We start from the raw sequence: 17051 nt of genomic DNA, 5'->3' as shown, positions 1-17051 counted from the left end.
GAAAGAAAGAGTGCAGAGAAATTACACAGGTACGAATGCAACACTGGAGGCGTTAGGCCTAACTGTCTTGGTGCACGCCCGCTTTTCACTTTGATCTTAATTGACTCATCTTATATTCACTTAGAAACATTTAAGAGATCAAAGCAGTGCTTGCCACTAGCAGCCATGCTGCTGCAGGTCCTGCTGGAGATTTATAAAGCGACGCGAAAATCCAAATCCCATTGGGGAGCAAGGAGGCTCTTAAAGCATCAGATTTCTCTCCCTTATTTCCTCTGCCGGCAGGATTAGGGTTTCACGCTGGTTTCGTGTTTCTGGCGACTTCTGATGTGCCTTGAGAAGTCCATACATTCCTATCAGAACAATCAGCTGCAGATGACTTCCTGTGCTTGTTGTTATCCACTTAGGTAGTTATTGATTCATAAACCCATTACACCTAAACAAGTTTCGCAAATCAAAGCTGTGTTTGCAGCATCTGTTTTGCTCTGTCAAATATCAAATATTCCAATAGGTCAGCTGATCAACAGACTTCAGCTCATTTGTCCACATGTGGGTAATTTATCAAAAAGCTTTATAAATGACTTCTCTCTGTCTGGAGCTGAATTCAATAAGCAATAATGACTCAGCACACAGTGTACCCTTTGGAAAATGAAGTTTTTCACATTCATCAAGTTCATATTTACATGAGTTAATTTAATAATGAAAGTACTCCTGCTGCTAAAGTTTTATCATCATTCAAACTATGACAGCAAGCAGTGACCCAAAAAAACTTAAATAAAAACTTAATAATTAATCTGTATAGATTACTAATGAATCAACTCTGTAACTATAAGAGCAAACAAACAAACTATGTCTGCCCACCGTCAGGAAGCCCATCCTGGTTAAGAATGCAGTGTGTTGAATCTCGTTGAGGTAGCAGGGGGTCCTGTGGGTTTCAACAGGGAGGAACTGAGGAATGTGGATGATTATCTGCTCTGTCCACATCCACCATAGAATTAAGGAATTTGAAGTTCCCCTTTGTGACCTTAGAATGCCATCTAACTTATCTGGCATCACTATGTGGCCACCTCTGGGTGAGATTGCACAAGATGTTCTGCAGAACTGTCAGGCAAGAAAACATCCACTCAAACAGAGAGGCTTTTTCACAGGTTCGGTGATGGTGTGGTTTGGCTTAAAGTTTGAGGCTCCGCTGGGAATAATAAAATGCTTCCTTAACATATGAGGAAGCACAAAAAAGATCAAAGAAACGTTCTTTGTTTTAAGCTCTTGAAATAATATTGCCGTTGATAATATCACCGTTGTTTTACATCAAGGTGACGTCTCTGTATGCACTCGAGAGAAGGTTTGTTACATTCAGTTAGATAAGAAAATGTTTATCAAATGACCTACTTACGAAGCTAATATCATACACTTGAACAAATATATTAACATTAAGTAAGTCTGGGCCAGCAAAAAAAGTATAAGTGAGAACTTGAATTCAATCTTTAAAAAAAAAGACTTCTAGAGATTTAAAGACTTAAATTATAGATGGTGCTCAATACATCTTGCAAATGCAAAACCTGCAATATCTTACAATGAAGTAGGCTGAATTGTTACTCGGTGTTCTTATACATAGCTAAAATGGTATTTTGAAAATAAGGAAGTTAATATTAAAATTTGACTCTAGATAAGAACTAGCCTATGAGATATCTAAATGTCTTCAGAGCTGTATGGAGTAATCATTCATGTGACAGCTTAAGCAACACCTAAAATATGAATATATGGTGAAAATGTGCACATTAATGTTATTAATCATCTCTATCTGTGTGTGTTATTATTTGCTGTCATAGTAAAAGCGAAGAGTGATAAAAGATGGCCTCTAGTCAGAGGTACATGTATGTTATGTATACAGTAGTATCAAGATGCTTTTGTTTCTCATGCAGTATTTTACTGATGATGGCGGGGCTCAGTAAAACCAATGCAGAAGCATCTTATACTTAACTTATTTTAATCATAAATTAATCTAGAATGTGTTTTCTCAACTTCCCAGTTGTTTAGCTCATGAAACTTTAAAATAGTATCTCAAGGATCAAAGTGACATCATCACCATATTTGCTTTGCCCAACCAAGAGCTGAAACCACTAAACCAATTTTTTTTTTTTAAAAAGGAGCAGCAGATTTTAACCTCTGAAAATAATGAGACTGTACATTTGTTTTATATTTAGTCTACATGACAAAGTACTCAATGTATCATCAAAATAATCTCTAAATATACTTCTGCCAGTTGGTGAAAAGATCAGTTCCGGTCCATTGTGCTAAATACAAGAAAACACCACACTTAAATCTTAGTTTTAAAGCGAAAAACAACTGAAGTCTACGGAATGATGCAATGGGATGGAAAATACAAAATTTCGCGCTCGAAGTACCCCAGTTTTTGTATCTGATCATATTCCATCACTGAAAGATTGTGTCGCCCCCTGGTGTCTTATTCCTATAATTGACAGTAGGGCTTCAACGACATACGTCATCAGTGCCACGGAAGTAGTTACTCTAAAAAAAAAGAAAAAAAGAATTCTGGCTGATTCATTGTCGCCTGCTGGTTGAATTCGACTGAACGCAGAAAAACACTCATCTTAATACCCTAAAGTTTAGACGGTAAGTAGAGATACAGTTTTAAATCAAGTCTGTATGTGTCATTAATGTCGATACAAACGAATTGGTGCTAACGTTTAGATACTCGATTTCTTGTGGCGGACGAGTCAGGCTAAGTTAGCCTAAGCACGCTAGCGGTAACATGACGTTAAGCGTTTCTATTAGCCCGGTGATGTTAATTGTACCTTAAGTAAGCAGTTCTTAAGGGAAAAGTGTAAATTCAGAGCTTGTTTTTTTAAAAAAGCATGTCCATTTTTTACGTGATATTTTTTTATGGCGTTATGTTGCCTGACAATGGGGAAATTTATCTCAAGTTAGCATTAGCTGTGCTTTGTTGTCTTCGTAAACTAAAACGTCAGAGTTCAATGCTAATGAGGGCATAGCTACTTTGTTCTGATCTCATTTCAGCATTATTGGAACACACATTTAGATAAAGGCTACAATTCAGGTTGTATATTCGAAACATAATTAACACCCTTGCACATGCTAACATGGTGAATTCTTCTCTAGACAAACATAAGTACTCACAGTGAGGTAGCTCCACTATTTCTTTATTTTTTAACCCCTTTTGTCCCAGAGGTTCTGAGTCTTCTTTTAGATTTGGATTTGAAAGCTTTAGGAGATACAACAAGACTCTCTGAATCTGCACATGTTTTACCTTGATTGGGAAACAGTTTGCTGCTGGAGTTTGATGGCAAAGACTTGTTTGTTTTGAATTTATTTGCAGATTTCAATATGGACCGGCTGCTGAGGCTTGGAGGGGGAATGCCAGGACTTGGCCAGGTAAAAAGCCAGAAAAATTTGAATCCGAAACTCAGGGAAATCTGACGAGAAATGAATAATTGAATAAATGAAAGCCTCGGTCTGTCACATCATTAGGACCTTTGACTGCAGCAATAGTTGCTTCCCATAGTCATTTCAGTTTCATCTGAATGAATTCACTCTCACGGTTGAAACCAGTGTAACTTTATCTGAGCCCAGATCTAGTCTCACATCCTTGCACACACACCCTGGAGTATTAACAGCATCCTCATATACTATACCACAGAATGTATGCTGCTACAGTTGAAAATTATTTTCCCTTCTGACTCCTCAGGGTCCCCCAACAGATGCACCTGCTGTGGACACGGCAGAGCAGGTGTACATCTCCTCTCTGGCCCTGCTTAAGGTGATCACTCATCGGCTGAATCGGAGTATATTTGAAATGGGTCTAATTTGAGTCCTCATAGTTTTTGCTCTTCATCAGATGTTGAAGCACGGCCGTGCTGGTGTACCAATGGAGGTCATGGGATTGATGCTGGGAGAATTTGTTGATGACTACACGGTGCGAGTGATCGATGTGTTTGCCATGCCTCAGTCAGGAACAGTACGTGCTCTCCCCTTTCTCAAGATTCTGCATTTTTTTGTGACCTGCTTTAGAAAAATGCCACTAAAGGAAGCCTCCACTGTAACATAACGCATGCAGCTTGATCTGGCTCGTAACCGTCATGTGTTTAGATGATAAATTCCTCATTTGTGTGTCGAATCAGTAGTTTTAAAGGCAGTCTGTGATTTGAATTCTTTCTTTGCTTTCCTTCATAAAATCTTGTCTTTGTCCCTCACAGGGAGTAAGTGTTGAAGCGGTGGACCCCGTGTTTCAGGCAAAGATGTTGGACATGCTGAAGCAGACTGGCAGGTGAGCTTTGCATGAATATATATATCCAGTGTTTCTATGAGGAAATTCTCTGCTACCTTCTTAATTTTGTGCACACAAAAGTCTTGATGGCAAAGTGCTTAAATGTCTATTTGCCATTATTTAATAGCAGCTCAGTACTTTAAAAGGAACCCTGATTTTTATTTTTTTGTTTGTTTTGTTTTGTTAAAATGACCCGACACTAAATATTTTTCTCCTTTTGTTCCGTTGCGTGCTGCTGTCTACGTGTACTGTTCATTAGACCTGAGATGGTTGTGGGGTGGTACCACAGTCACCCTGGTTTCGGCTGTTGGTTGTCGGGTGTGGACATCAACACACAGCAGAGCTTCGAGGCCCTGTCAGAGCGAGCTGTTGCTGTGGTGGTTGATCCAATTCAGAGTGTCAAAGGAAAGGTGTGGATGAAAAGCCAGCAAATCAGTACAACTCATTTTAAGTGCATTGCAAATGTAGACGCTTTTTTTCATCGTTTTTAACGTTTTTTTCTTCAGGTTGTTATTGATGCATTCAGATTGATCAATGCCAACATGATGGTGTTGGGTCATGAACCCAGGCAAACCACATCCAACCTGGGTCATCTGAACAAGCCCTCAATCCAGGTGCAGTAACTTGTACACCTTCATTCGACCGGATAATTGGCTTACAACTCTTTTTAACTACACCTCACCCCTTCCACTGTGGCACACTTTGGCCATTAAAGCCCAAACTGACACCCCTGTGTGGATATGAAGTTCGGCTTGAGCCCACATTGCAGACAGACAGTTTAAGGAGCTGTTTAGAGGAAATAAAAGTTCTAAAAACTTTAAGCACGTGTATCTTTGATCCTCCCTTAGCTTCAGTGCACGTCTCAAGATGTGCACACGAAGCCCCGTGCCTCCCTTCTGCACCCGCAGAGCTCCACAGGTCTGCGAGACAGGCTTTAAGCTAAAAAACACCCCACCGTCCTTTCTATATAACTCCTGACTGAGGACGGTTTTCCACCACTTCCACCGACGCACCTCGACATTGCTCTCATGTTTGCATTGTATTTTATTTCATGTTTAAGAAAATTAAATGCAGAAAAGACTCATTTCAGTTGAGTAATGTTGTTTTAAGAAGTCACTGAGTAATAGTTTTAAATAATCATGAACATACTACTATATATCCATAGTATATTTACGTTTTTAAATATTTGATCACTATATTGTGACTCAGTCCTTTTCCTATGAATGATCCAAAAAGTGCTTGATTATTATTTGGAGTTTATCTTCCTTGTTTTCTGGCCTTTTCAGGGAAAGTTTGTGGATGTTTTTACTTAATGTTCTGACCTGTAGGTTTGTGGTGTTTTCAGGCTCTGATTCATGGTCTCAACAGACACTACTACTCCATCACCATCAATTACAGGAAGAATGAGCTGGAGCAAAAGGTTTGAGCCCTACAACTTCGGAGGAGTTTTTTCTGTTGGTGGTTCTCAGTAGAACATCGTCATAATGACCCGTTATTGTTCTTCAGATGCTGTTGAACTTGCATAAGAAGAGCTGGATGGAGGGTCTGACCTTGCAGGACTACAGTGAGCACTGCAAGCTCAATGAGACCATTGTCAAGGAGATGTTGGAGCTGGCTAAGAACTACAATAAGGTACAACTTCCCGACCTTGTTCCATACTTTTATTAAAAAAAAACAAACAAAACAGTATATTATATATATAATATTGTATTCTATTTTTTAAAGGTTGGATCCTTTAAAAAGGATAGAAAATCTTCCATTGCTGGTTACAGTGACTAAGAATATTGATTTAAATCATTGTTGTATTTATTTAACTTTTCAGGTGTTTGGCTGTTGATACAGAGATGCATGTAGTATTTATTGTAGTATTCCTGATCATTTGATTGGAGTTATTTACTGCTCTGTTGGTTTGCTGGATTTCACCCCCTCTTTGTCGATACTTGCTCCATCCCAACACAATGTTGTTGTTATTTTTTGATGAACTACACAGATTTGCAGCATTCCTTCACAAACCTAAACTGCAAAAGTGCTACATGTTTACAATATAAAGAGCACAGACATTAAGACTTTGCCATGCTTCTCCCTCAGGCTGTTGAAGATGAAGACAAAATGACCCCAGAGCAACTGGCAATCAAGAATGTTGGTAAACAGGTATGTAAAACGAAATGAATGAGACGGCATTCTCTCCGGTCTGTTCCAGTATCTGAGCCAGGGAGAGCAGACGGACACGTCCTTACCAGCAGAGCAGTTGCAGATTAAATTACTTTGGGATTAATGTTTCCTGTTTGTGTAGCTGCATTTTTGCCCAAACCACAGACATGTGAAAACAGAATTTGTGTCTGGTAGAAACGGCTTTTATCCTCGGTCACATCTCACTGTTGATATTTTCTGTTCCTCTTGCAGGATCCCAAGAGACACTTGGAGGAGCATGTAGATGTTTTAATGACATCCAACATTGTTCAGTGCCTAGCTGCCATGTTGGATACTGTTGTTTTCCAGTGATGGCTCTCTGTGTGTATAACTGTTGTTTTCTTTTATATAAAATAAATGTATGTATGAAATTAATGCATTTGCCTGTGTTAGACGTCATCAGCGGCACCTTATTTTACGGTCCCAAGAGCTTTAATTTTAAAGGATATGATAGTTCTATATTACATGTGTACATTTTTCTACTCGGCCAATATATTAGCCACATATTTTATTAACACAAGTTATTTTGTTACAGTTTGCATCAACAGAGCCCCTCGGTATGTTGGTGTAATACCTCTACTAGCCACCAGATGGTGGAAAAGTAGCTTGTGTCAAAAACGGGTCCAGATTAAAAGTCTTAGGACAAAGGTGTTTCCACTTGAGTTTAGTATTTCAAACTAGTCAGTTCGTTGTCCATATATCTGCTGGGCACATCTGTTGAGGCATATAAATATAGTGTTTATGATATGGTTTTGCACAAATAATACTTTAAACCACATGATGTGTCAAACTTTACTTTGAAGTCCACTCTCAGTGTGGCAGTGTCAAGTTTCCACATCGTACTGGTGTACAGTAAACTTTAGGGCTGGATTGGCTCAATTTTCAGCTGTTATAGAAAGCAAAGAAAACACGTTTGTTTATCGATTCATTGGACGGTTTTGCAGCAGTTGCTGTAATGGAGGCAAGACACGTTTTAAGGGTGAACAACTGATTCCTATAAAAAAACAAACAAAATATCCTCTAAACTCTCGGTTCTTAACTTAGAAATCACTGCAATTTCACACATTACACCTCTTGCTGACAATGAAAGTTAACATTTCTCCTTTTTAAGTTTTCCATAGATGTTTCATAAGTCTGTTTTTTAAGGAAAAATCTGAGTAGTTATGACCATCTGTTTAAAAAAAGACTGATCAGCAAGTCTGGACTGTCTTTTTAATTCTGCTGAAGTTTGCATATCTAATACAGACAGACTGAATAATCAGTAAGGACACTAAAGAGGAAGTGCAAAAATAATAAAGAAAAGATGCTGTAATCTTTACATCTGGGGCTTGGCTTAGATGGATGATGCAGCACAAATAACATCATTTAAAGATCACCTTAATAAACAATAATGGTGGAGGAAGTTTCGTAACATTTACTGAAGTAAAAGTATCAATGCCGTACTGTAAAAGTCCTGGAAATGTTAGCCAAGTTTGTAAATATTATCCCAATGTACTTTATGTATTGCTCAGGCTCCAGTGAAGATCCACATTTGTCACTTAAACTGTCAGATGAATATAGTGAAGTAAACTGCAGTAATTTTCCCTGAGAAGTAAAGAATGTGTGCAGATTATCAACCGCACCTTATCCAGCAGTTTAGTTTTCAAAGGGGAGTGAAGCCCAGCAGCCTGTATCGCTCTTAGTTTATTACAGCTTGGGGGGGATTATAATGGGTTTATAGGATCTCAGCCAGAGATGCAGCTCACACTCCTGCAAGAACATGGAACATATGGTCTTGTTCCACTCTTTCCAGTGTATACCAACTTGACAGTTAGGACAGACAGTCCCCTCCTTATGGGGCTTCAGGTTACATCATTTCTGTTCCTGACCAGAATCGCTCTAACCTTCTCCGGAGGAAAGTGGTTTTCCCCCTTAGGACATTTTGAAAAATGATAAATTTGAAAACTGAAATAAAACACCTTCCCCGAGGCCATTTGGAGAAAAGTCAAACTTCACGAAATTCCATACAGCAAATGCATAATCTAACTGTTGAGTAATGGTCTTAAAGAGCAAATTCCAGTATTTACTGGAAGCATGTTTGCATAGCTGACTGTTTTATACAGAGATCGACACTCGTGTTTTAAAAAGCCGTTTGAGGTTTAATGAAAATGAATTTACTGGACTGTTATATTTACAATGCATCTCTTAACTAGTTGAAAAACTTTAATAAAGTGCTTAGTGTACCCAGTATTGTACTGTAATGAAGACAAAGTTTGCATGGCTTTGTGTAAAATCAGTCTCAAAGGGAAACAGTCCACTTACTCTTAAAAGTCCTGTATAAAAGATTCTGTGAAAACTTGGAGGGATAGCTGATAATATTTACATAACCCTCCAATCACGTGACGCGTTACTCTCCGATCTCAGATTTAAAAAAAGTTTTCCTCACTTTCAGTCTTTTTCGTAGGCTCTGAATGTGGATACACCAGTTTGGAATAGCTGTTTTGAATTTGTATACTGTCAGACACGAACTGGATGTATGCTGCTTTGGTAAGCTTCTGATGTAGGACCATTTGTAGGTATCGATTACGTCGGTGTTTCCCAATCCTGGTCCTCAAGGCACACCACAGTTTTCTATGTTTCCCTGCTCCAGCACACCTGATCCAAATGAATGGGTCATCCTCAGCCTTCTGCAGAGCTTAAAGACCTGAACCAGGTGGAAAACATGACGGGCTGTGTGCCTCGAGGACCAGGGTTGGGAAACACCGGATTACATCATTATATCATTTTAAAATATCACAACATCTACAGGAAAGATTGACACCAAAATTAGGTGCAGATATTCATGGTTCCCAGACGATGAATTGTAAGGCCTTGCCATGAGATTCACATTTGTTCCAACAAATACTGGAAATATTTAGATTCTTTTCCCCTCAGTTTTCACAACAAATAATATGAATAATAAAATCAAAAGATCTAATTCTAACCGCATGCTACTGTGTAACCCTTTCATATTTTATCAACTGACACTCCATCACCAAACGTATGCGAAAAAAAGCGTTGTGGTCTGAATTGAGAAGAGACAACAGACTAAATGCATTTCTGCTTGAAGGTTTGCTTTTCATCAATGTGTAAAATCATAAAAAAATCTATTTTTTTCATGGCTGAGCAAAATAAAGGTTTTTAAACCAGAAGAAATATTAAATTGTAGTGAGCTGAAGCTGTTTGGCTTGCTACGCACAAAATAGTATTACTTCTTATTGTCTGCACATACAGCTGTGGATGTTATTCACACAGCTGTGAAAAGGCAACGTCTTCTGCCAGATCTAGTCTCTGTTTGTGTGAGCGTGTCAGTCTAATTGTGCACTGAAGGTGCTGAATCAGCACACACTTTTCATTCTAGCCAGCTGATATAATGGAGACATTTTCAGACATGATGTAACGTATTCTTTTGGAAATGCCAGGAGATGTCTCATTGAGATTGCAGACTCAATCCAAAGTAGTACTGCTGAGAAGTCATATGGACCAGCAACAACAAGACCACAATGTTATGTTTTGGGAGCTGAGATGAGAGCCTTCAACCCCCCCCCCCCCCCCCCACACACCTCAAAAATTCAGTGTCTCACAAGTCTAAACCATCTTTTTAAAATTCTTTCTGTCTTTTCCTAAAGATAGGTTTCAACTTTGCTTTCTTCAACTTGGATCATTTTCAGAAGTCTGCAGGCTCTGTGGTTGAATGTGCATACAGTATGAACCCTGCTGAAGCGTTGGGTGTTTACTGGGGATTAACTGATGCTTAGGTTGAGAACATCTCTCCTCCACCTGCACAGAATTAGTCTTAACAGTGAATACTTCTTTGTAGCACTCTTTCTCAAAAGACAGTTTCTTTTCTTGCTTTCCTCTCGTGGCAAACCACTTCCAATTGGTTGAGTTTAAGGAGGGGAACTGTAAACAAGGCCAAGGCTTTAATAAACTCTGGCGTTTTTTGGTGTGGTTCAAGAGGACAGATCACTCCCAAGAGGAGAAGGCCAAGTACATAACACTCTGCCCCGCCTCAGTGGATGGAAACCAGAGGATGACGGAGTTAAGGCTTTTTAAGTTTGTGATCTCAAAGATTAACAGTTTAGAATGCTATAAATTGCGAACAACTGTGTTGTTGTTCTTGCGCACTTACATGAAAAAGGAGATAAGCCATTTTTTGTTGTTGTGACCTGCTTAAAATTCTTTGTTGCTGAGTCGATGTGAAGTGAAATGAGGGGAAGAATGCTTTCAAGTCCAAAATGATTTGTGGGGGCTTTCTCTCATTGAGCCTTAAAAGTTTAGTCTTGACCTTTAATGCTGACAAAACAATGCCTCATGGCCTTCAACAGCACATGATGTTTTTAACCAAGCCAGTGGCATGGCTTTTACAAAGTTTGATCAGTTGGTCCAACATTGGGGTCTAGACTGCAATAGTTATATGATGAGTTGCCACTGAATTTTAACACGTCTATCTGCAGAGGACGAATCCTGCCAACTCTGGTGAGCCCTGCGTTCTCATCCTGTGCCACTTTCAGGGCAAATGTTTCACATATCCAGTGAAATATTGGTATAAAACAACCTGCATGTCCCTTCTCCTCCCTCCCTGCTGTGCTTTAGCGCTGCCTTCAACCCTCGCCCCCCTGCAGAGGAGGCTGACTTATTTGCACAGGTACGTAACCATAGCAGTTCTTGAAGTGGCCGTGACTGACACTGGTTAGTGACTCCTCCTGGCTCTTGCTCATTTCCCTCATTTGCAATGGACTCTTGCAGATCATAATAGCATAGGACTGCAGTAAAGCCTTAAGGCCTTTCTTAAACCTGTAACAAAGGAAGAGTATGCCAGTTTTAACAGATGAAAAAGACCCTTGTTCATCTCCTGTCCAGCTTGGGAGATTTCACTCTAATAATTATAAATATCTTGTTTTCCCTAAATGTTTGATCACTAAGGAGTGATCAAATGAAAAGTTGTCACAAATTTATTGGTATACAATAATTAGAAAAGTCTGGTGTACAGATAGTCAGCATAACATTTCGTGTAAAAAGAATTGGGATAAAGTTAGACTCGGTTAGACTCTGATGCTGCTTCAAGGCAGAACATGATGGATGGTAGGAAAGGAAAGGAAAGGAAAGGAAAGGAAAGGAAAAAAAAAGGAAAGGAAAGGAAAGGAAAGGAAAGGAAAGGAAAGGAAAGGAAAGGAAAGGAAAGGAAAGGAAAGGAAAGGAAAGGAAAGGAAAGGAAAGTCTAGATGCTGATGGTGGGCTTCTGTTGAGGCTCCATTTTGGGCAAGTAGAGAAGGCGAAGTTGGGGTGTGATCCACAACGCACAGTCTAGAAGGGCAATGACAGCAGTAAATAGACTGATTGGCTTTGTGGTAAAAGAAGTAGGAAGACCGCTGAACTAAAGCAGTGGAGTCATTAATTAATGTGAAAGGATTGACAGCTTAGGAAAGAAGGGAGTGGCAGGGAAGCAGTGGAAAAGCCCGAGAGGAAAGAATAAGTAAACGAAATAGATCAGATCTCCCTTATTGAACTTTTGCCAAAGCTTCATGTTACGTTAAGGCATTAAAAATTACTTGGTTAGGGTTAGGAAAACATGACAGACTGCCATAAAGTTTCAGTTTCTGACATTAAAGGCCATTGATTGACCGAAATACAATATGATATATTTTACTATGCGTTTGTTCACATAATAGAACAAATGTATGAGTTTTTGTAATGTTGTGTGTCACCTTTGTTGTCTCTTTCCTCAATTTTTTGATGAATTTGCTAAGAAGGAACAAACCGACCACTGCCTTTAGATCGGGCCTGAAGTGTTTTTTGAGGTCACTGTAGAGGCTGCAGTTCAAAATTCGTGCCTCTCAGTGTACTAATTGCATCTTTCGTACTGGCCCTTTAAAACGGACTCGTTCTCAGCATCCACCACAAGGCATATCTCCTTTTTTTCTATCTTACCGGGTGATGATTCCTACCTCATCTGGAAAAGACATGAACATGTTGCTTGATGGAAAGAACCACTGAAATTCATCAATCTGAAAAAAATTGCGCCGGGATGCACAATTACTTTCTGCCTTTATGAGTGAAATGTTTTTTTGCTTTGTGCCATGTTTCAATTGACCATGTTCCCGAAATGACAAGAAGTGTGTAATGTTACACACACAACCTTTTGACCATGATGCATGCACCATCCGGCTGCAACCTTGTCAATGTCAATACCATGTGAGATAATTGAAGCTCCAGCACTGCTAACAAATGTAACTTTAGGTGAGACTTTGACCTTGTCTCTTTGTTCTGGTGACTATATTAGGGGGATGACATCTCTTCACTGCACCGTATGTGTGAAAGAGTGAGTATTTACCATTGTTCATTGTTGCTGATGTATGTGAATTTTGGCACATGTTAAACTCTGCACATCTGGTAGAGCATCTCTTTGGGGTGATAAACACTCATCTATCAACCCAGAGCTGTTTTTTCAGTCTTCACAGAGCTCCAAAGAGTATTTAACTTTTCTTCATAACCCATTAAATGTGGCCAAGCAAAGTTAATGTGAGCCATTTGGGCATTTTAGTGTAATGCAATCTGTCAGACAGCTGTGTTATATCACCTTAAAGTCAGACTCCTCAGTTCAGGAGCAGACTGCTCCATCAGTCAGAGTGCCCTAACCTGCAAATATCTTTACTTTCAGCCAAGAGATAAATAGATCTGCTCTCTTAGATAATCAGATTAATTTAGCTAAGGGCAGTTTTTTTACCTGCAGGGTTTTCTGGCAAAAACTAATGTATACAACATGTGAAAAATGGTGCCTGCTACAGTAAAAAGGGTGTACGATGTGCGATATAAGGAACGAGGTCTGATTTTGGATTAAGTTTGAATAAAACTCAGTGTCAGACTGATGAATTAGCAGTCTAACTTAAGAAAGCATAAGTGGATGGCAGAGATGGCAACGCAGTTAGTCTTCTTCCAGGAATGCTTGCAATACGACTGCATTTTTTTCCTTATTCTGAAGGAATGAAATCAAGTTGATTTACAACAGCTCTGCAGGGCTGAATATTATATTGAGTAAATTAGAGAGGAAATGAGCAACATAATTAGTAGGAAATAAAGGGTGTGGTGGTGAGTGATATGAACAGTAAACAGAAAACAGAAGATAATTTAAAAAAGTTTGTATGCAGAAGACATCTGCTCTTCCTCTTGTAGAAGAGGAACAAATGGAGGAACAAATGGAGCCTTCAAGACTTGACTACTGTAACGGTCTTCTGACTGGACTCCCCCAAAAGAGTCTCAAACAGCTGCAGCTCATTCAGAACGCTGCAGCCCGAGTTTTAACCAGAACAAAGACATTACATCACATCACCCCAGTTCTCAAGTCTTTACATTGGCTCCCGGTCAGATACAGAATAGATTTTAAAGTTCTGCTACTCGTCTACAAATCACGGAATGGTTTAGGTCCAGAATACATGAATGACATGCTAGCAAAGTATAAACCCAGCAGAGCTCTGAGATCTGCTGACTCAGGTCAGATAGTGGAGCCCAGAGTTCAAACTAGACACGGTGAAGCAGCTTTTAGCTATTATGCTGCACACAACTGTAACAAACTACCAGCAGAACTGAAATCAGCCCCAACTGTAAGCACTTTTAAATCCAGGTTAAAAACATTTCTCTTTCGGTGTGCTTATGGTTGAGTTCCTTTAAATAATTTGAAAGCATAATGCTATAAATCCTCTTAATTGTTTTATATTTTTCTTTTTCCCCTCTTCTTTGATTGCTTTCAACTGTGTTTTAATTTTTATTCTATTTTTTTATTCTCTTTAAATTGTTTGTTTTTATGCTGCTTTATGCTGTTCATTTAAATGCCTTGTCTGTATGTAAAGCACATTGAGTTGCCTGTGGTATGAAATGCGCTATATAAATAAAGATGCCTTGCCTTGCCTTTAGTATAGTGATGTAACGATAGTCTGACTGAGGATAAAAGACATACATGAAAGACAAACACAGTGCTGTAACTGTTCTTTTCACAACCCAAACTGCAAAAAGTTGGGATGTTGTGTAAATTGAAAATAAAATCAGAATGCAATGATTTGCTAATGTCATAAAACCCACATTTTATTCACAGTAGAACACAGAGAACATTCGTGTTTACTCATAACTCATAGCCGGGTGGTAACTCTTTTTCAATCCAGAGGACCAAAAATAATTACAATTTTTGGTTCATCTGACCACAGACCAGTTTTCCACTTGGCCTCAGTCCATTTTAAAGCTTTGGCCCAGATATGACAGCAGTGTTTCTGGACCATGTTCACTTCTTCGCATAATAGAACTTTAACCTGCATTTGTGGATGGCACAACAAACTGTGTTCACAGACAATGATTTCTGGAAGTGTTCCTGAGTCCATGCAGTGATTTCCATGACAGAATCAAGCCTGTTTTAAACGCGGTGTCCTCCGGCAACTAATATAGATTTAAAGACTTCACTTGATGTCCCATATTTTCTCTATAGTTGCAGTCTGTATAAAATTCTAAACTCTGTGTTATATAAAAACCCATTCTGTACTTTTTTCTCCATAAACATATCAGGCTTATTTGAACAAGCTAAAATAAACTGTGCCAGGAAAAAGAAGACAACACTAAATATCCAAAACAAACAAAAATCAAGGTTCTCTTACTAGCTTACTTTGGAGTTTCCTGTTGTTTCACAAAATTTTCAGGGCTTTAATAAATAATTTTAAAAAATAGTATTCACACCCATTGGCAACAAAACATCATGACCACCACCATTAAGCTGAGAAATATTTGCAAGAGTGTTTGAGATATCAAGAGTTATAACAAACCAACAATATTTTCTGTGCTTCTCTAGAACTTTACCTGTTTGGAGAGTGCCTTGGTACTCATTATGCTGCTTACTTGGTGGTGTTCCTACCTAAGTTGTGTTATAGACTCTAAATTGTTGTCTGAAATATGGTCTCAATCACTTGCGAAATAAGTGGTTGAGGCCGTGCATTCATTAGGAATATGTTCACTGAGGTAACAAATCAAGATTTAGGATAATTTTCTCATAAACATCTTTACAATCGTATTTCTTTTAAAACTATGAGTCATCTCCTGCTGGATTACAGGTTTAAGGCACTTTTACTTAATTTCCAAGACCCCAAGGCTGTCTTTTATATGTCCACAGAGACTCACAACAATTGTATAACAATGCAAAGTGAATTGTTGCTTCCAGTGTGGTGACGGATAAACTAATAACGGACATCTAGATCAAGACTTCCTATTATCTGCATCAATTGTTTAAATGCTGGTAGATTTTAAAAAACCAAGAAGAAGCTAAATTATCGTCAGAGGACAGCACATGGTTTATGCTAAACCTGCTCAAATATGATTTATCGAAATGGTTTTGACAACAAATGGACTTTAAGAGGAATTCAGAAAGCTTCTGGTACCAAAATCTTGTCTTTTGCCTACAATTCTGCATAGGATTTTTATTTAAAGATAAGTATTTATAGAGAGATTATGTATGTCTGCAAGCTTTCTGGACGAGTTTAAATCAATTTACTTTTAAGACTGATACTCATCATGAGATTTTCATACTTTCATTGATTTATTTAACACTTTGGTGCAACAGTCTTTGAACTCTGATTCTTAAAAAGACAGCTCGAGACTCAGGTCCTGAAGTTTTTGAGAATGATGGATTCATGACAAATAGTAAATACAAGCAAAAACAGGCCATCAAACATATGAGCTCTGAATTTGTACTTAAAAAAAAAAGTTGTTTTCTGTTATAATGCTTATCTTGCCATTATATTTTTGTCTTTTAGATTCCCTGTTTTTTTAAACCAGTTTTTAAAAATGTCTCTTTGCTTGCAGATTTGCATTGAAAAATCAAATAATATGTTCTGTAGTTGTTAAGTTGTTTAGTTTGTTTTGTAGCTGTGTAGGAAGGTAATTCATTGTCCCCTGGAAAGTGTCAAACTGTGTTAAACTCTCAGTTCCTGGGAAAAAGAAACACAGTTGTTTTCAGGCATGTGCAAAATAGATCAGGCTCTGCAGAGGAGGGCCGTATCCTTTGAATTCACACAGGGAGCCTGTCAGTGTTTCATTTCTCATAATTACGCGAAGTCATTTTTCTCCATGTTTGCCTTTTTTGTCTGTTATGCATTGAAGCCATATGCTTCCAATCCAGAGAGGGTCAAGAGCAAATAAGCACAATAATTTACCAGAATCTCTTATCTTCCAAGGCAGAAAAACATATCAAGGGAGAGTTCATCCCCATCAGACTGTTTGTTTAAAGGGGGCTCTTGAGATACTGGATGAACAATTTGTAAGGGAAAAAGTACACAACAGCCACCCGGAGCAGTACAGAGCATGTAGTGATGACTCATACCTTTTCATGAAGCAAGTTTTGGGAGAATAAAATCACTTAGATTGTTTGCCCAAGGTTGTGATTTGCAGTTTTGCTGCGGTTTGTGTGTGTGTATCCTCAAGTAAGATTCGACAGTCATTGCCGGCTTACAGTCTTTGCTTCCGTAACAGTGGTAAAGTAATGACCATAACACTGTGCGTGCTACAG

General features: G+C 38.7%; 1 protein-coding gene across 1 annotated transcript; it reads left to right on the top strand.

Moving 5' to 3' along the window:
• Positions 1-2503: 2503 nt before the first annotated feature.
• psmd14 (proteasome 26S subunit, non-ATPase 14) lies at positions 2504-6868 on the top strand. The gene is made up of 11 exons (XM_075484420.1): positions 2504-2631; positions 3356-3411; positions 3725-3796; positions 3875-3994; positions 4233-4303; positions 4563-4713; positions 4810-4917; positions 5649-5723; positions 5810-5935; positions 6392-6454; positions 6707-6868. Exons 2-11 carry the CDS (start codon positions 3364-3366, stop codon positions 6803-6805), a joined length of 933 nt encoding a protein of 310 aa, XP_075340535.1. The 5' UTR covers positions 2504-2631; positions 3356-3363; the 3' UTR covers positions 6806-6868.
• Positions 6869-17051: the final 10183 nt, after the last annotated feature.

The sequence above is a fragment of the Odontesthes bonariensis genome, chromosome 1 (assembly GCF_027942865.1).
Source record: "Odontesthes bonariensis isolate fOdoBon6 chromosome 1, fOdoBon6.hap1, whole genome shotgun sequence".
Taxonomy (NCBI): Eukaryota; Metazoa; Chordata; class Actinopteri; order Atheriniformes; family Atherinopsidae; genus Odontesthes; species Odontesthes bonariensis.
The sequence above is the reverse complement of the archived record's forward strand: the minus strand, read 5'-3'. Positions and strand labels throughout refer to the sequence as shown.